The 20822-nt window shown below is 39.8% G+C and overlaps 1 protein-coding gene across 1 annotated transcript; it reads right to left on the bottom strand.

The window, feature by feature from the left end:
* Positions 1 to 3883: 3883 nt before the first annotated feature.
* Positions 3884 to 6434, bottom strand: LOC121182978 (probable ATP-dependent RNA helicase DDX28). Its single transcript, XM_041039729.1, has one exon. The coding sequence runs from the start codon at positions 6243 to 6245 to the stop codon at positions 4545 to 4547; it is 1701 nt and encodes a 566-aa protein (XP_040895663.1). The 5' UTR covers positions 6246 to 6434; the 3' UTR covers positions 3884 to 4544.
* Positions 6435 to 20822: the final 14388 nt, after the last annotated feature.

The raw sequence follows: 20822 nt of genomic DNA on the forward strand, positions 1-20822 counted from the left end.
AACCCTCTTCAGCAAAGGCTGAGCCCAAGACACTGTAATGTATAAAATATCCACTTGTATTATGTGTAAAATTGTGGCATTGCAAAATATAGCAGGGCTACATTTTCTCTTATTATTGTGGGGGCTTATTCATCCATTCAGTCATGTCTATGCTCTAAAAATTACTCCTTAAAGACAGGCATAATTTTTGTATGCCTGTCCTGGGGTTCATAGGGGGATAATCCAGTGTTGCTACTGTGCCACTGGAAAGTATATACCAATAAAAAAGGAGACTAATCTCACCAGGCATGCATCCAGAGAGGGTCCAAAAGGGGGGCACAAGTTTCTGCAGTTTAACCCAGTTTTTCTCTAGCGGCTTAAAGGGAATGCTTTTATTCATTTATTTTGGTTCACACATTTTTATTCACCCCCTCATATTATTTTCTGTATGGGACAGTCGTGTTTCTACACGTGTTTAAAAAATAAATAAACTGTCTGCATCAGTGCTGCTGTCACATCTAGCATTGATTGTACATCAGCTACCCTTCCCATGTACTGAATGAATCAGATCGCTTATTGATTAACTGTAGCTTCAGAACATCACACACACTTTCAGTAGCAGATTCTCTGTCACATGCTGGACAAACCAGTGCTGTGGCAGCTGGAATCCCTTTCAACTGGGGTATTAGATTACTGTGTGCTAACAAAGAAACAAAGAAAGAAAGAAGGAAAGAAAGAACTGATCTGGACACATGCTGGCTAATGCCATATGTGTAAACTTATTTAATGCATCTCATCACTGCAAATTAAACATTTAAATTAGTAAATTATCAAAAATTATTGTTTTTTCATCCACACCATGGGCTTGTGTTTGCCCAAAGGGAGCTACTGAACTCACTCATCAGACTAAGCCAATATTCAGTTTCACAGACTGAACAAAAGAGGGCAGCATAAATCAACAAGGAAGATTTCAAGTCACCTCAATTCCTAAACAGACTTTTTATCTTCTCACCCTGCCTCAGTATCAGTACAGTGTTTTTTTGTGAAGCATACAAAAATACACAAATTAAATTAATACACAAAAATTCATTCATTCAAACGAGCATCGCAGCCCGTGAAACGCAACTTATCGCAGCGATCCATTCAAGAAGCCAAGCGGAGGAGCTGAAATGCAGTCACACCGAGAGACAGAGGCTCCCATCCAGCAGGCTGGGACTCAAGCTCCCTCTCTCTCACACACACACATACATACAAACACACATATACACACACGCACAGCGTGCAGTTTTATTCTAAAGCTTGGTCGGAGAGAAGGTCAGACAGATCTGTGTCTGCTGCGGGGGAGATGGGCAGCAGAAAATAAGCCGATTACGGGGTTGTAAACCTACCTTCAGATCATCTACTGGGGCATTTCAAGCAAGTCGGCCCTGAGAGGATGCACATTTGCCGACCGTCCCGCTTCTCAGCAGTAAAATATCCTCCGCGTTGAGGGAAATTTCCAAGGGGGCCGGACAGTGTGTGAGCAGCAGCAGCAGAAGCAGCGGTACTGTGTGTATGTGTGTGTAAATGAGGAGGGGGGGGGGGGGGGTAATCCTACGGTGGGTCAAAGAGGAAATGCGTCATTATTAATGGACTCACACGCTTTGTAGTCCATTCATCCATCTCCATGCCAACGGGGACTACAGGTCTAATAAGCACCAGCGGTGGACACCAATGTTAATAATAACAATAATAATAATAATAATAATAATAATAATAATAATAAGCCCACAAATATCACCTCTTCCTCAAATATTTGGGAGCAATGCCCATTGTTTGTTTTACTGTAGGCTGGGCAGTGAGGACCCATTGATCTCAAACCAGCCATCTTTCTGTTTCTCCTTTCTTTTTTTTAGCCCATTAATCCCATTTCCCAAAAACATCTTAAAGGGGTATTGGAGCAATTTAGTATGGAACTTCCATAAAGGCGGGGGGACTTGTGAGAAGCAGATTAAAGACCCCCTCCTGACATATCTTATAGCAAATTGAAATACCCTGCTTGGAATTTGTGTCTGATATGTTTTTTCACTGGAGTTCAAATAACTGGTTAAAAAAAAATTAAGATTGCATGCAACTATTTTTAGTTTCAGAAGTTTGGACACAGTGCATTTTCATATTTTCTTCACTAAAAAAACCCAAAAAAGCCTACTGAAATCACAGCAGTACAGGCCACGACTTTTAGTCCAAGTATGGGTGAAGCTCCAAAAAGTCTGGATCCTACATTTCTCATGATGAAACTTTTGTAGCATCCATAGAACCTCCCTGTCCAGTTTATGCCCACATCTTTCAGACTCCACACCCCTCCCAGTTTGTAACCCAGGCTTTCTGTAATAAATTCCTAGTCTCCAACCCCCAGCTGAGATAACCCTGTTGACGCCTCTATGACCTAATCAGAGTTGTTCTCTCTCTAACACTTTAAGTTCCCTTATTTAGAATTCATACACAACATACTGCTTAGGAATGATAAACAGAGGGATTTAAAGTAAAGTGTTTCCATTTTCTCAAACTTGACTTGACAAAGCTCACAGAAACATTAGACAGCTCACAGAAACATTAGACAGCAACAGCTTCCACAGACTGTGTACTACTTATTGTGATGAGTAAAGTGATAGTCATGAGTGAAATTGGTGGAATGGCCCTTTAAGGCAAAGCTCTGGTCAAAGATGATCTTAGCCTTTAGATGCTTTTAGGAAATGGGGCCCAGCGACTTCCTGGAAGTGGGACATTTGATAGAGTATTCCATCATTTTACTGTTTCTGGGGTCAGTTGGGTTGAAGCAAGACAAAAATATAGGTTGAGGGATTGGAGACAGTTGCTCCACATGCTATAAGTGGACTCTGGGTCCTCGTTGTCAGGGTACAGTTGGGTGAAATGTGAACCTGGGGTGGGGGTGGGGGGTGAAAGCCTAGAGATGTTGACCCCAGCTGGAGCAGGACAATCACAGCTAAATTCCAGACATTCTGATGGAAGCCCCTTGTTACTGTCACAGCCGTTAACACTGTCTTTCCGTCTGCTCCTATAATCTCTATACTTCCACAAGCACTTTAGCATAAACCACCAGACATGTTATGCGACTGAGTAACAAACAGCCTTTTCAAAATAAGAGCACACACTGTTTTGGGGCAGAAAAGTCTTCTTGGAGGCTTGCTGTCATCTGTCCATAATTTATGAAAACTCTAAAAAGTTGTTTAAAATAACGCCTACTGAACCAGTTGCCATAAAACCAGGGCCACAGGAAAGGCTATTACCTTTGAAATAAGATCCCAACAATATTCCTCACTCTGGCAGATGCTCATGTTGACACTTTTGCGGTTTTCTTTCGACAAGCACCCACAGGCATGGAAGAAGAAGGGGGGAAAAAAATCTTTCAAGTACAGCAGACCTACCACATCAACAGCAGAGATGTTAGGGGTTACCCTGTGTTCAACCTGAGTGGAGATTAATGATCACTGCTGTAGTTTGATGAAGTGTCTCTGCACAGGAAACATGAAAGGATGCAGTAAACCTTTCAGAAAATGGCAGGTGGGCTTGAAACTATTTGAAAACCATTAGTGACTATGTGCCAAGTCAATTGCAGTGAACACAAATCACAAAAATCTGTATACATTTTAACCTTAATCGACTATAGAGGTCATGTAAGCTGAAATCAGACAAATGCTACCACCTTGTGGCTAAATACTTGCATTACACACTACTGAAAAAACCTGTATTACTTGAATTTGAGGTAATTATTAAAATAGATTACCAAAAAAATCGAAAATAAAAGGTACTTACTCTGGACACTGACACATAACAATATTAATCATTGTAGGACATACTTTAAAAAGTCATAAAGTAGAAGAAGACAGTCCAGACAAACTCCTTCAGTGTGCTTTTCAGTTTTTCTAGATCTAGATGCAGCAGTTTCAGTGCAATTTGCCAATGTTTGAGACACTGATTGTAGCTTAATTTAATAGCATATACCCTTACCATATCCTGGATGGTATTTGGTTCGTAGTGATCAAAAAGGTTGTATTTGAAAAAGTAAACAGCCATGTCTATTAATAAATTGTTTTTTTTTTTTTATCTTGTTCTTGCTTTGAAGAAATTGGATGGTACATTTCACAAACATCAAACATTTACAAATTCCAACTCTCGGGCCCAAAAGCTGAAATACTGCTCAGTTAAATGGCTGAGGTGAACAAAACAAGTTGAGAAGAAAATGCAATTCTACTTTCAACTGAAAACATTTTAACACACATACTGCATTAGATACTGGAAAAAAAAATCATCTAGGTCTTAACAAGTAATTGCTTAGCAAAATCATTTGTACAAACAATATCTGAATTAGAACATTTTTTAAATGAAGGCAAAAATATATTACATCACACTGTTTTTTTAGCAATCAGTGCATATCTTGCTTAACATTTCAGCTGAAAATCTGACCAATTTTGCATATTTAGAATATGTCACCACAACATTACACACACACACACACACACACAGCAACAAAGTTCACAGGCAGATTTTCCACTCATACACTTCTTCTATTCCTGTGCCTCTCCTGCTTTGGGTTTTGGCTGATGTATTTCAGACTCCATCCCTGGCAAACTAGTTCTCCTCCGTGCAGCAGTCTCAATCTTCTGCACCAGCTCCACATCCCAGGGGTGAGTGACGAAGCTGAGCACCTCCCCATCCTCCACCCCTCCCGCTCTCCCCACTCTCCCTGCCCTGTGGATGTAGTCCGTGTGGGACTCTGGAAAGTCATAGTTGACAACCAAGCGCACGCGGGATGTGTCCAGGCCACGAGAGGCAATGTCTGTGCAAATCAACACATCCACCGTGCCCTTCTGGAAAGACTGGAAGATTCCTGTACGCACAGTCGCAGGCATCTCCCCTTGCAGACGTGCATGCTCAACCCCCATCTCTTCCATTGCGTACCCCAACCAGTTGACGGTGGCAGACTTGTTGCAGAACACCAGAACACCACCTCCTCCTTTGTCTCGTTGAAGAAGCTTCAGGGCTTGGTGAAGCTCCAGGATTTTGTCAGCACCCTTTACCTTCAGAAAGGTCTGCTTCACATGCGGCATGAGGAAGTGCAGCATCTTACTCTTTATGACGACCATCCTGCCAAGGTCTGTCACCTGGCTGAGCACTTCCCCAACACCACCGGGGAAGGTGGCCCCCACCACCAGTAATTGGGCTTTCTGGTTCAGGCCGTGTATTTGCTTGGGATGGCTAGCAATGTGTGCATGGAGCAGGATGCTCTCAAGCATGGCAGAAAAGCTGGGGTCGAACATAGTATCAGCCTCGTCTACAACTAAGAACCTTAGTTCATCCAAGTCCAGGCAGCGTCTCCTCAGGGCTTTGACCAGAGCACCTGGTGTAGCCACCAAAATATCTGGATGATTCCTCCTGAAGACCATCTTGATGTGTCCGACACCTCGCCCACCACCCACAGTCCGCGTCTGCAGGTCAAATGGAGCACACAGAGTCCGGGACACAGCGGTCACTTGCTCAGCTAGCTCTCTGGAAGGCACGAGAACCAAGGTGCGAATTTGGTGTGATCTCCGAGAGTGCATCTCCTTCTCAGCCTGCAGTCTGTGAATAATAGGCAGGAGATAACTCAAAGTTTTCCCACTGCCCGTCTCTGCAGCGCAAAGAATATTGTGACCCTTCATAATCTTTGGGATGGTCTGCAGCTGTACAGTGGTGGGGTGGGTAATGTTGAGTCTGTCCAAAGCTTCCACCAGCTCCTTGCAAATATGGAGGTTGTTAAAGGTCACTGATGTTTTCTGTTCATCGTCCTCTTTTTGGCTTTCAGTTACATAGGGTGCAACAGTCTTGATGTTATTAATGGTGAAATAGTCACCGAAAGATTTGCTGTGTTTCCATCCTTTCGAGCAAAGACTGGGCTGCTCGAACTTCCCAAGTATGTATCCCGCAGACTGGTTCAGTTCAGGGTTCTTGCTCTGGATCAGGATCTTGCCGGCTCTGACGGTGCTGATCTTGTTTTTGCCGCGAGTCTGCTTCACGCTTTCGAGGCGTTTCTGTATGTAGCGAGGAACACGAATAACCACGGTCTCCTCTGGCGTGGCTGCTGTCCGACAAAAGCGAGCCTGGCTGACAGAACAAGTAACACGACAGGGGGCCGCCGATATTTTAACAAGCTGAGGACAATAAATCCTAACTGAGCAGAGAGCTCGGGATGCAAGCAAAGCCGAACAGCCGACCTTCACTGACTGCATTTTGGTGCTTAACTGGCTCGCCAGCAACTGAGAGTCATCTGATAAGAATGAAAATACGAACGAACGACTGACACATGGAGGAATAACCAGTTCAGTCCAATGGCAATCTTTAAAAGAGGCGTTCTACGTGTCCAAAAAACACCGTAAATCTGTTACCATACTGTCTCACTTGTCAGCAACGTCGCCATGCTTCCTTGGCGAGTGTGGATGATGTCAAATGGGCGTGGGGTGATGACGTATACAGAAACGAATCATGTACATTTTAAATACTTGTTCAGTCAAAATTGGCAGCAATACAAATATGAAACTATAAACATCAATGTAAAATAAACAAAGAATATCCAAAATTAATAATATAAATAACAGAGAAAAGTACAAGCACAGAGATTTAAAACATAAATTGAACAAATTAAATAGACATATTCTCATGTCCTTGAGAAAAATTCAATAACTAAATCTATCTAAATAACATTTGATTAATAATATAGACTCACTTGTCAGTTTATTCGGTACACCTAGCTAAAACTAATGCAGGCTCATACAACAGTCCTGCAAAAAATCAGACCTTCATGAAGGTTGTCATGTTCAGTTTGTGGTGCTGCCGAACTCTATCTGTGATTCGGGTGTTTCTATTATTTTGTCCACCCCAATTATTTCAGTTGGGTTACACAAAAAAACAGAAGTCAGATTTATTGCAGAACTGTTGCTTTAGACTGCATAAGCTTTAGCTAGGTGTACCTAATAAACTGACAAGTGAGTGTAATTAGGTTTGTAATGTATAATAAGTAAATCTATATATACAGAGACAGATCTTCGATTTTAAAAAATTGAGTAAATGTAGTGTAGTTTCAACAGCAAACCAATTACCAGACAAATGTCCTTTCTAACCTGATCACTCTGTTTATTTTGGAGTCTTGTACATTGTATGCCTGTTCAAATGGTAAATCAATCAGCTGATTGCTGGCCTAGTGAATCAGCACTGCCTGAAGTACAGTAATGTCAGAGACTCTAACAGTTCAGAGAAGGGTGAGAAAGAGCACTGTCATTGACACAACAGTGACTGTCAATAACGGTCCACATGACTCTGAGCTCTGGTCAACCCTCTTCAGCAAAGGCTGAGCCCAAGACACTGTAATGTATAAAATATCCACTTGTATTATGTGTAAAATTGTGGCATTGCAAAATATAGCAGGGCTACATTTTCTCTTATTATTGTGGGGGCTTATTCATCCATTCAGTCATGTCTATGCTCTAAAAATTACTCCTTAAAGACAGGCATAATTTTTGTATGCCTGTCCTGGGGTTCATAGGGGGATAATCCAGTGTTGCTACTGTGCCACTGGAAAGTATATACCAATAAAAAAGGAGACTAATCTCACCAGGCATGCATCCAGAGAGGGTCCAAAAGGGGGGCACAAGTTTCTGCAGTTTAACCCAGTTTTTCTCTAGCGGCTTAAAGGGAATGCTTTTATTCATTTATTTTGGTTCACACATTTTTATTCACCCCCTCATATTATTTTCTGTATGGGACAGTCGTGTTTCTACACGTGTTTAAAAAATAAATAAACTGTCTGCATCAGTGCTGCTGTCACATCTAGCATTGATTGTACATCAGCTACCCTTCCCATGTACTGAATGAATCAGATCGCTTATTGATTAACTGTAGCTTCAGAACATCACACACACTTTCAGTAGCAGATTCTCTGTCACATGCTGGACAAACCAGTGCTGTGGCAGCTGGAATCCCTTTCAACTGGGGTATTAGATTACTGTGTGCTAACAAAGAAACAAAGAAAGAAAGAAGGAAAGAAAGAACTGATCTGGACACATGCTGGCTAATGCCATATGTGTAAACTTATTTAATGCATCTCATCACTGCAAATTAAACATTTAAATTAGTAAATTATCAAAAATTATTGTTTTTTCATCCACACCATGGGCTTGTGTTTGCCCAAAGGGAGCTACTGAACTCACTCATCAGACTAAGCCAATATTCAGTTTCACAGACTGAACAAAAGAGGGCAGCATAAATCAACAAGGAAGATTTCAAGTCACCTCAATTCCTAAACAGACTTTTTATCTTCTCACCCTGCCTCAGTATCAGTACAGTGTTTTTTTGTGAAGCATACAAAAATACACAAATTAAATTAATACACAAAAATTTTTACATTTTAATGTGGAGAATGCATATGACTACTTCTACAGTTTTCTCCAATGCAGTGTAATTGCCTCAGCTAGCCTTTAATTCCTTATCAGCTGACACTGTAATACACCACTGTGTGCTATTTGATATTTGTTGACATTTAGCGAACAGCACATGTTACCAAGGTGCTGCGTTGCATTTCTGCAGTCTCTGCAAACCCCAATCCTTGAAAGAGTGACACCTCTGAAACAGGACCAGTGTGGGGGCAGATGCTGTTTTTTTTCCTTCGTAACTTTCTTTACAAGAACATAATATCACAAACCACATCTACAGCCTCCCACACAATTTGTTTTCTTTATCTCTTCCCTTCAAAGGTCATCTGCGAAGATAAGAGACGCAGGTAACCTGAATTAGACTCGGGTGGGTCTGAAGACACGACTGTTGCACAGGAGAAAGTTCAGTGAAGTCATGTGATTGCCACATAATAATATGATGATCAATTTATAATTCAAAATATTGAAATATTGTTATGACAAAGGTAAACCTACAGTCAGCAAATTGAGAATCAAACTATTACCTCTTGTCCTTGTGTCCTCCTTTCTTTTGTAAGCACATGTGAAAAGTGACAAATTCTATGGCACTGTTTCTTTAATGTGCTTGTATCATTTTTAATGAACATTTTAAGTGAGTAATTTTACTTTTGTTCTTTACTTGCATTTTTCCCCTTTTTTTTGATGAATAATTGAATCAAATACGTTGCAACAGGACAAGAATCACAGCCCAGGATCATTTTCCAATTAAATCTGTTTTCTTGTTTTCCATTCCATTGTAATTCAGTCTCACTCACAAGACTTGGTTCTAACGGTTAATATAGCTGCAGTATCACTGAATACAGACTAGAATTTGGTTGGTGCTCGTGTGTGTAGGAAATGACATACTAAACAATCATCATGTGTGACTAACTTGGCGCTACCTGTCGCACATAGTTGTCCTTAAAAGTGGCTACTTTTGTTCTTTTACTTTTCAACACATGTAATATTATTTATTGATTACTTCTTATTTAGGTCAAGTAACTATACATGTGTTAGAACATTTTGGTTCCTGTTCTACCAGCTTTAGCAAAACATTTCAGTGATATAGAATCATTTTCTTAATATGTGTTGTCAGTCGGACCATTGCAGGCCTGTGAGCAGTGTGAAATAGACTGATACAATTAAATTGTATGAAAGTTAGAAGGGAAACTGAAAATTTAACAGCTTTGGTGTATATTAGGAGCTCAGGAGCCCACAACCATACGGATTTAAGAATAACAAATACATGCTGGGCTCAACTCATCTGTTGGGAGAGAATTACTTAAGAATATGGTATATAAGTCAAAAAGGGTTAAACTTTTTGCTTTTGCTTGGAAATAAAGACCACAGGAAATGTGATATTGATGCTTTCAGATGCATTTGTGAGCTGAGCGCCTCTCTGTACGCCCACATGCATCTTGCATAGGTATATGTAGTGTGACTGTGTCAGAAAAATAACAGGGTGTTGACTGCTGCAGATGCAATTTGTCTTAAGGATGGACTGATTTACATTAAAATGTTCATTTGCAGATGTTATTTTTAGAGTATAATAAAGTGTCTCTGGTGGAGTTCATTTTGATGTTCACACAAAGAATATATGATCTCATTTGTTTCTTTTATTGCAAGTTGATGATCATTGAAGCACAAAATATTTTAATTGTATTAATCTGTGATGGGCAGAATGAATGGTAGCAGTAAGGCACACAATAAAACTTAAGATGTTTTATAACTGTTCTTATCAGTGTTGCAAAAACCTTTGGTGAAACATTAAAAAAAACATGCTTGACAGAGGCAGATATTGTTGATCAACCGCAAATGTGTATGTGTGTGTGTGCATGTGTGTGTGTGTGTGTGTGTGTGTGTGTGAGAGAGAGAGAGAGAGAGAGAGAGAGAGAGAGAGCGAGAGAGAGAGAAAGTCTGTTTATATGTGTGTACATAGTACAGGTAGGGGGCATCACAACAAGAATCTGAGTACCCCCCTGCCTGTTTACTTATGGTAAATGTCAATGAAGAAAAAAGAGCTGCATACATAAAATTATTACTAGTTTGGACTAACAACATTTATTTCCTGCTAACAAGAAGGAAATAGTCAATACTAAGACAAATGTCAGACAAGAAGACCATCAAAGGAACAACACATTAAAGATTTTGGGTGCCTGTATACAGAGAGATTTACTATTGCTTTATTCTAACCACAGATTAATTTTAATCCACCTCTGGCAAGAAATACTCAGAATTGCATAGAGATTCAAACTATCAGTGACAGAAAGGCATTGCATTGAGCAGAGATATGTGGTGCGAGTACTGAATATGCACAAGAAGCAAAACTGTTCTTTCACTTATCATCTCAGTTACATTTGACAAACTGCCTGTTTTAAATACAGGTATAAGGAGTACACATAGCTCTTTGACTGGCCACATAGCTAGGTCACAACATGTGCATCTTTTCAGACATTATTTTTGGTCAAACTCTTTGTGTAGTGTCCTGGAATAATAAAAAAAAAAAAACAGCCACCCACCCACCTACCACACACAAAGCACAATGCAAAATTACCATTTGAGCATAAAGTAAACTGGAGAACAACAATTCACACTGAGTGAGAAACACCCCTTTCAACCCTGGAAAATAAATACAGGTGTTTAAAGCTTCTGCACCGGGAACCCAAACAATATTTTTTTTTCAGTCACATTAAGCTAGATGTGCTATTTAGGCTGCACCATCTATACAGCCTAAATGATCCAAAAAGCTATGATCATGATGTCTATTCTTCCCTACCCACAGTACAGCCCCATTCACAAGCCCTAAACTGGCTGATTAGAAATTAATGGGCCTCTGAGGTGACAGGTTCAGGGGATTTAAAGGTAGAAAGTGCATCATGTCATTACACTTACCAATCCTGGCTTGGACTGGAACCACAGTAAAAGGCAGGGTTGAGGGCCGTGTGCAATCGGATGTAGCCTAATGGTGGTGGTTGGAGAATGGAGGACCAATTAAATGGAGAAAAGTGGCTGTAAGACCTCGCTGTTGCAAGGTCAAAAGGTTTGCTAGATTAAATTTCAAATGCGTGCATATGTTGGTTTGCAAAATCAGCTTATGAACATTGTAATAAGACATAGTCAGAGATATTAAATATTTATGAATTTTAGGTTAAACGTTTTCAGGCCCCCAAATATCGCTCTGGTTACAAAACATGTAACAGCTTCGAAAGCAATACAACTTATGTTTATAACTATGTATGTAAGGCTTTAATAAACTGTTTATTAACGGAGGAGCAGTGCGTGTGTGTGCGTGCGTGCCCTGTGTTGTGTTGTGTCTGCTGACGTCACCACTGGAACTGCCTTGTCACGCGGGGTTAGTAAAAGTTGGGATAGGAGCTCCGGAGAGAAAGAGAGAGAGAGAGAGAGAGAGAGGCGAAATAGAGAGAAAGAGGGAACGGGATAATTACAGGGACAATTCATCGGCTTTTAAAGCGAACATTAAACTTCGGTAGAGAGAGCTCTTGTGTGTTGTTAACCAGGTCGCGGGAGACTAGACAGAAACAGCGAGAGAAGGAGAAGCAGAGGCGGCAGGCGACTTTCTCTGAAGTTGAAGCCAGAATTTCGGTCGTGAACTGCCAGAGGAAGCGGAGCCTGCGACCTGTATTTTGGATTTGTCAAAACGAGGGGGAGACACGGGTTCGTGTATGGCCAAAAGCTCACCGGTTAAATGAACAAAAGTTCAAGTTCGGCGTCGTGGCAGTCGGTAAATGTTGTGACATTTTAGGAGAGCATAAATTGCTCCAGCGGTCGACGGTCGAGTGGCGGGGTAAAACCCGAGCTGTCAAACCCGATGACTACTGCAAACTGCCCCGGGAATGAGGAGCTGGACTTCAGACTGATCTTCGGGGAGGACGGGCAGCAGCAACCGTTAGGCCCCGCAGGTCGGTGTGTTTCTGTGTGCCCAGAGGCGTATTTCATTTGTACTAGTAGTAAACTTAAGACACAATGTGGTGTAACGTCAAGTTACTCACTTAGCTGTTGTTGCCTTTAACTTAACCCGGCAGCTTTCGACTGCAGACTCGAGACTGTGCGCGTTGTGATAGGGGAACTGATCTTAACATAAGTGCTTTATTTATTTATTTAATTTTATATTTATATATTATATATATTTTTTTTTTTGAGAAATTGAGACATTAATACATAACGCCTCTTCTTTATCGTGGTCGCCCAGCCAATGTCCACAACACCAGCTGTCATTAGCTTGACATGCTAGCTGGTTAGCACAAGTGCTGCTTTTATCGTGTGCGAATCAAGTTAAAACTTGTAAATAATCCCCTATAATTTCGTGCATCAGATAACTTGTCAACGGCGTGTAACTCTGTGGCGGGACTGCAGCAGTATTATAGTGACTGATGGTTGATAGGGTGTAAGTCAAGTATGGCTGAGAAAGGGAACAGTTTGAATGTCACTTAGGCATCTTTCTGCAAAGTAGCACAAGCTAATGTTGTCAAAACTTTTATTCTCTTACTGTTTACAAAATAAATCAAAGGTTGGACGGGCATGTCGACTGTGTTATTTCACTGTAAACATAGTCTTTGCTGGAAATATTAGTTACTGTCAAGTGTACTTTGAATAAATGTATGAGAATGTAGGAGATAGTAGTTCTTGTCGATATTTGTAATTGTAAAAATATTAATGTCAGAGCTGACTTACTGCTCTCGACAGCTGCACTGGCAGCATACTCTGTTATACTGTGTGTATGCACAGTTAATTACAGGTTTACTAGTTTAACTCAGTCAGCTTGCTTAAAAAAATCAAACTGGAAAAACTGTTATCCACAAGGGAAAATCTAAATATTCCAATAACAAGTATTAAGGAAACAAGGTTATTAAATTAAAATTAAGAGTTTAGAATTTTAAGCGTGGGTGTCACAGTAATACATCCAAACACTGACTTTACAGACAGATTTGAAGAGGAGAGGGCATACATGAAGGTGAGGTGGCAGTCTACATTGCACCTTTCGTCCTTTTACGGGCTTGATAAGTGGGAGCAAAATGTTTTGAAATAAATTCTATCTACTGTAGTTCAAGCAAATTCAAGTCTTCAACTTAGAAATTGGTTTGTTGTTGAAATTATGGCTTATTCACTATAGCTGCTATATGAAACATTTATTTCATGTGTTATATGTTACTAATGTTAGGGACACAGTCAAGATGTATTTAAGTCTGAGTCTGTCATAAGCCATTTTCTCTCACCCTTAGAAGTTTATTCTAGTAATCTGCCTCTTACCTCCAGGGCAAATTAAACAAGAAGTTAAAATAGTAAAATGTAAGACATACTGTATATTGCCAAGATTGCAAGTACATCAGACAATATAACAGTACCACAAATTTGAAAATCGTCTTTGTCCTAGTGAATCAGTGATTTAAGGTGTTTATCATGGTAAATGAGTCGCCTTAGGTTTGAATCTAGGTGAGGATCTTTGCGGCATGACACTGCTATCTCTCTTTTCCTCAGGCTAAACAATCATAGAAAGGTGAAAATGACAAATAAAAGGACAAAACTCAGGAGATTTTTCTTTTAGATGGCTAGCATGGAAACCAAAACCACAGGAGAGAACAAGTGAATATTACAGATTATGCAGTGCCCGGGTTTGCTGATTAATGATTCATTACAGATGAGGATAATTGGATTAGAATAATAAAAGAAACAAAGTAAGCGATCAGCAAAAGATAATTGGAGATTATGAATATGATTAATGTATGTATTTGATAGAGGAGATATTTTTGATAAAGTTTGGGAAAACATTCTAAATAATGTGCAGTTAACTTGTATGTTGCAAAAAAATTCTTTAAGGTTGCAAGTGTAAGGATGGAAATTAAAACTGATCTAAATACATCAATCATATTTGATATATGGATCTCCTAGTTATGTACAGACTTAAAGTATAAGCATGTGTTTTCATTTTGTCCACTTGGCAGTTTCTGTTTTAGCGTAATGTCTAGCCAAATGCAAACCAGTAAAGCTGATAATCTAATATGACTGACTGGAGCAGATCTCACACTTATTTATTTGTTGTCACTTGAGATGACACAATTACAGTCACATTAATATTGAGTAGTGATAATTTATTTGATGATGGCAGATGCTTGGAAAAGGTGAAAATTTTAATGGTCCCATATTTTTACACTCATAGTTATATCTGTACTATTTATGTTTCTATGAAACACTTCTGTAAAGAAGAAAAAAATAATAGTGTTGATTTAATTTTCCCCCACTTTTCTGAGGGCCTGTTTCTCTCCCAGCCACATACGGTCACATTTTCTGCTACGTTTAAGCAACCACCCACTGTTGATCAGCAAACACTCTGATTGGCTCAACTCACAAGGTGGCCTGGGATCAGATTTGGCGGAGGCTATTGTAAACATGGCTGCAGGATCAGTAAGACATCCAATCAGCTCACCCTTGTCCGTCCTGACAACAGCCACGCCGCTGCTCCCTTGCTTACTGCGCTAGTTTACTGTTAGCTGTTAGCCTGCACACAGCAGCTCAAACACTAGGGGTACCTAAAACTGTCCTTGGTTTTCAACACAACTGCTAACAAAACTTTCTGTCCTGAACAAACAGTAACCAAAACAAGTTTGTTTACTGTCTAACCCTCTCCCGGAAAACTCAGCTGCCAGCCACCTATTGGTCATCCGGTTTCGAAACAGAGACACCAGATCAAATTTTTATTGGCTTGAAAAGCAGGGGGAGGCACCTTGTTTTGGGGGAGATGGAGGAATGGTAGTAGTAAGCTACTTCATATTTTCTCAGCTTTTACTTTACACCTCAGAGTTTATACAAAAACACAAACCTATTTCTACTTAGAAATCAGGACAGACGTCTTCACCAAGCATCACAATTGCAAACACATAGGTTGACTTCAGTGGTGGAAATCAGACTCAGGTGGTGTTGCAGTGAGATGAAAATTGTTGGAAGTGGCTGAAATGGCTGTGGAAACAGTCAGTTATCTGAAAAATGTGTACTGCATCCTTAGTTATTCCTGTGACTGACAGACACTGCTGCCTTCTTGGGTTTCGTTTTTTTGTTCAGTTAAAATTTGGGAAAGTGTCTTAAGACACTATATATTGTACAAAGGCTGAGTGAGTTACGCTATAAGGTCATGAGCTATATTTGAACCCACAAAATAATGTGTGTAGCGTTTGCCTTGGTCTGTTCCTTGATGGTAACTCCAGCTTCTTCATTTGTTTCTGTCTTTGGGCCTGAACCACTGGAGCCAGAGAATTCTCTGGCTGTGTCCTTTTCATGAAACCCTGGCAAAGTAATGACTCAATGAAGGTTTGGCTTGTGCGATCTTAAATCAATTTTTCCTTCGATTGAAAAAGAAGTTTGATTTGGAGATGGGATGAGGGGAAAAACTGCAGTTGGAATAAGCGTAGGAATAAAAGCACCACTGTGCAAGTGGTTTTAATCTGGTCTGGACTGTATGACTTGGCCCAAAAGGGGGGTGCCTGTCCAAATTAATAACTGAAGTGTAATACAGGATCACACAGCCAGAGTAACAGCAAGTTGCACACTCCTGCGTTGGTTTCCTTCTCTGAAGGCAAGGCTCAAGTCAGGACTTGTTTTTGTAAGGTTTCTACTCCACTGAGCTTCCTATTTTCACATGTTGCTTGAACTGGGCTGTGACTGTTATCCTTTCAGTGTCTATGCAGCCAGTTCTTCAGGCTTTTGATTTAAGTATTATGAAGAGGAGAGGTAACGTGTCTACCATATTTTTCCATATCTCTTGTAGCAGCCGCGCCAAAAGTTACAATATGTTAGAGTGATGTACTTAACTTTCTAACGGTTGCTGTAACGGGAGCAGGTTGCTCATGTTTGTGACAAATCTCCTCGACATACTTGTTTTAAATGTTTTCTTCTTATTCTTTAATAGAGCTGACTAGTGGATGTTGGCTTCCTGTACACTTTTACTTTGAGCCCAACTGTGTGTTATCTCGCTGCTTTTCAGCATTTCTGCTTGCATATGTGAATGTGATTAAAAATCTGTGTAATGGTGTGGTACAGAATAACACCCTGCCTCTCCATCTGTCTTTTTTGTTCTTTTCCTTTTCTGTTTGTGTGTGCGTCTGTGTGTCTTTTCCCTTCTCTCTCTGCGCGGTTTCATCTTCTGAAACAGTCACCTCTTTGAGGTTAAACATTCCACTGTTATATTCAAAGGCATTGGGAAAACTTTCTTTAAGGGTTTTCCCCTGATTTTTTACAGTGTCAGCTGAATAGAAGAACAAGTCCTTCTGTGAATTAGCTTAACCAGAAAGTGAGACAGGGTTATGTCAAATTCACAGAAAAAAATCTAAGCAAAGGACAAAGAATAGCTTTAAAATCAAGACTGAACAAGAACTTTACATTCTGACAAAACAAGCATCTTTAAATTTAGAAATAATGGCCATAAAAGGCCTCTTTTGGAAACACATTTTCCTAACGAGGGAAGTTATTAATTTAGTTTTACTCTTTGGTCACATCTTAAAAGATCATTATTTGCATTTACTTGGTGTAGTCTAGATCCAGGAGATGGTTTCAGCTTGTCCAAAAAAAACCCCCAGTTCAGTTGGCTAAAATTTGTGACGCTGATACCTGACTGGACCAGACAGTTGGCAGACATTTCAGATTTTTGTCAGGTCAGTTAAAATTGTTTATTACACTGTGAGATTCAAACAGCAGTCTAAAGATTTGGGTGTCCAGTAGAGCTGTACTGATGAACTGGTAAGCTTTAAGGCCAGTTTTAAGTTTGATATATGGGTTACTGCATGCATGTTGGCCAATATGTGAGAGAAAAATTCAGTGCAAGATATAAATGCAACAATTTATAAAAACAATGTTGCTACTTTTTTATTTATTTTTCAACGCTAAAATATCCTGCTCAGTACATATCGTCTCACCATTGTTTAATAATTTTAATAATTTAGTTTTTATTTAGTTTTTTAACATGATTTTTTTAAACTCCTAAACATTAATATCAGTATTGGCCTCAAACAACAGCGGAGCTCTAGTTTGCAGTTTGTTACATTATCTGAGAACACGGGACAAAGTCTGTAAGTTAGCTTGTTGTGAGATAATAGAAATATTATTTTGACAGGTGTATCATGCACTGTTTTACTTGGATTCAAAAGAGGCTATGGTTGCATGTCCTATTATCATCTTTTTCTTAGTAATGACAGGGGAAAAGGCATTTTTTAATTCTATATGCTGGAGGTGTAAGATGTGCCCAAAAGCGCATGAAGAAGCAATGGCAGGAGTGGAGAAGGTAGCAGTGGAGAAATTTATTATGTTTGAATCAGAGCACAGTGAAATACGTGACCTGTTGAACTGTATCATTAATATTCATTTGTGGAGTAAAACCAGACAGGTCCTAAGAGTTTCTGGTTGGTGTTTGTGTTTATTTCAGTTGCTAGCAAAACTTGTGTGTTACCTAACGCTAACACTAGGTTAGTGAAAGTTATGGCAACAAAGGATGCTTTCAGCTGCATTTTGGAACAGTGTTTTTTTTATTTTCCAACTTAAAAAGCTGGCACAGAGAAATATCCAACCAGCTGTTTAATTAGCTTGACTATGAGCATCTGTCACACACCAATCACACAGATATTTGTCCAAACTCTGATTGGTGATTGGTAGGTCATGCCTGTTGCCAGCTTTCTCTTTGAGCTCAAGCCACCTCAGAGTTACTGCACTGTTGCTGTTGACATCAGAAAGAAATATCACCTAAATGCTTTTTTATGTTCATTCAGCTTAAGGTGCTCCACAAAGACACTTAGGTGCACTGCTTAAGCCTTTCTTTAGGGTAGGGAAAAACCTGAAGAAGATGACGATACAAATCAGGGAGTGGAAAAATTAAAGAAGTCAACTGGCTCTCATCATTATCTCCACCAAGGAGGTTATGTTCTCACCCATGTCTGTTACTTTGTTTGTTTATTTGTCAGCAGGATTGTGCAAAAAGTATTGAACTGATTTGGACTAAACTTGGTGGAGGGATGGTACATGGGCAAGGGAAGAACCCATTAAATTTTGACTCAGATCTGTTTTAATGGGTGGGATTTTTTTTTTATCACTTTCCTTAACATTGTGAGAAACTGCATTTTTTGCCTTGGCCAAGGTAAGTGATCTTCTGATTGCCATTCTAGGTGTCCATGAAAGCTGTGTGGAGTAGAAGGGAAAAGCTGTACAAAACTGTGTCTTTTCAGGCTTTGACTTTTGGCCACAAACAGTCAATGGACAAGTTCCTCGACTTATGTTTATGGTGACAACAAGTAGTGACTCTGTATGAGGCTTATACAAGTTGATTATCAGACTTACCAGGAACTCCACTTTCTTTAATTTTCCTGCAGGCGCTTTCAGGACTCCAACAACGGAGACATGCGACTCCAGGAACCATAAACTTTCAATCGAGTTTTGACATTTTCAACTAGAGTGGGTGTGTCTTCTCAGCTTGAGGTCCATAGAGAAAAATTATTCTAGTGTATTGGCAAATTTGAATTGAATGGCAGCAGTCATTACTTTGGAATTTTGGTTGACTCAGGTGGAAAAATCTTAGTTCTTTTGTTCCTGTCTATTTGTCCGTTTCCATTTGTTCTTTTCCGTTTACTCATTTCCATTTGTTATTTCCATTTCAAATTTAGAATACTTTCGGGTTTTGGTCGGTTGGTATGGCAAAATAGACTATTTGAAGATGTCATTTTGGGCTTTTTGGACAATTAAGAAGGGCACTTTTCACTATTTTCTGACGTATAGATGATGAGATGTAATAAATTATTAATCAATAAAATATGAATCAGTGAAAACGATTGCTTGTTGCAGCTATACTGTATCCCCATTGCATCCCCACTGTATCTTATTGTGGGGGCAGAATTCTGGGGCAGATATCTCAAAATCTATGCAGATGAATCAGAAGTGTTCGGCATGATTTTAAAAAAAATTGTATGATCTGACTCTTGAAAGAAACTATTATTTTTATTTTTTTTATTAAAAATTATAATTAAAATATTTAAAAACATAAGAGTCATCAAAGTGGAAACACTGCATACTTAATGTTAAGGAGGAATAAAATATATATATAGTTTTACTCTTGTCATACTTTGTGTTCAGTCAAACCTCGCAGTAACCATCCATACGAAATTATCTTTGCTAAAAGGTTTTTTGTTATGAAAAGTAGCTACATATCATGTTATATTTTTCAGTATTTTGTCATTATTAGTTGCGGAAAAATAAGCACTTAGGTGGTCTGCCGTAGATTTACATAGGCAGGGAAAACCATGTGTCAAGAGGTATAAGAGTCGTGCTCTGAGTAACCGTATGAATAACAGCCTTCGGTCCCAGACCTTTTCGCTTTGTACCTCTCAGCTAACTGTCATTGTGAAACAAATGGCACCGAACAAAGCAGTATTAGACTTCTGTGTGATGGTTTCGCTTGCTACGGAGTGTGTCCTCAAATTTGCTTTCATCTATAGTATCAAACGGGGTAAGCCTGTTTGTACATACTATTTATAGAGCATATTTCCCTTGACTGTTTTTGAATGTAGTTTCATATATGAAAATAACATAATAATAGTCCATCTTACACTGTGTTACAACATGTATTTGGGCTCATCCCTTCAAGCACCACTTAGCCCATTTGTGAAACAGTGCATTTTGTGAAGTGACTGTGTGAGTGGCAGAAATAGGTATTGGTGAGTATTGGGTTATGCAGGTCACGAGCAGTGGCCTCATTGGGTGTTGAAGGTGGTATGAGGCAGGGGGGCAGAAGTGCCCTTTATGGGTGGCAGAGTAGTAGATCCATAGCGGAGCTTACTGGCTCTCTGCCCAGACATGCCATGTGGGGTTCAGATGGCAGGGTGGAATAAAAGGAAAGGGGGGCACACTGCTCTCTAGCTGTTGGTAAGGGGAGCATGAACAGCATTTTTGTTCATCCGCCCACCTCGACAAGACCTTTCGTTTTTCTTCATATTCCATATAGGTTGACTTTTTTTTCTTATCTCACATACTGAAAGAAGTCTAATCTTGTGGTTTGTCGGTTGCTGCCATACCAGCACAGAGCGCTGCAGACCCGTCAACAGGACGACTGAGTCTTCTTTCTCTCTCACTGCTTTCTCAGGATATGAAAGAGACCACCAGTGACATCAGAAAGACTGATCTAGGCTAATGAAATCTCCAGATGCCAGCAGTCACCACAACCACTTAGTCACTAGTCAGGTTTGATCTTGCTCTGTTAATGTGCTGTGACATTTCTTCTACCTGTAGGGTTGACTTTGTCCGTCTTGGATATGAGGATATGTCAAGGCACATTTTTATCATAATGAAATAATAAAACTAAGAGCAGCTAGTGGGGAA

The sequence above is a fragment of the Toxotes jaculatrix genome, chromosome 1, assembly GCF_017976425.1.
Source record: "Toxotes jaculatrix isolate fToxJac2 chromosome 1, fToxJac2.pri, whole genome shotgun sequence".
NCBI classification, from domain to species: Eukaryota; Metazoa; Chordata; class Actinopteri; family Toxotidae; genus Toxotes; species Toxotes jaculatrix.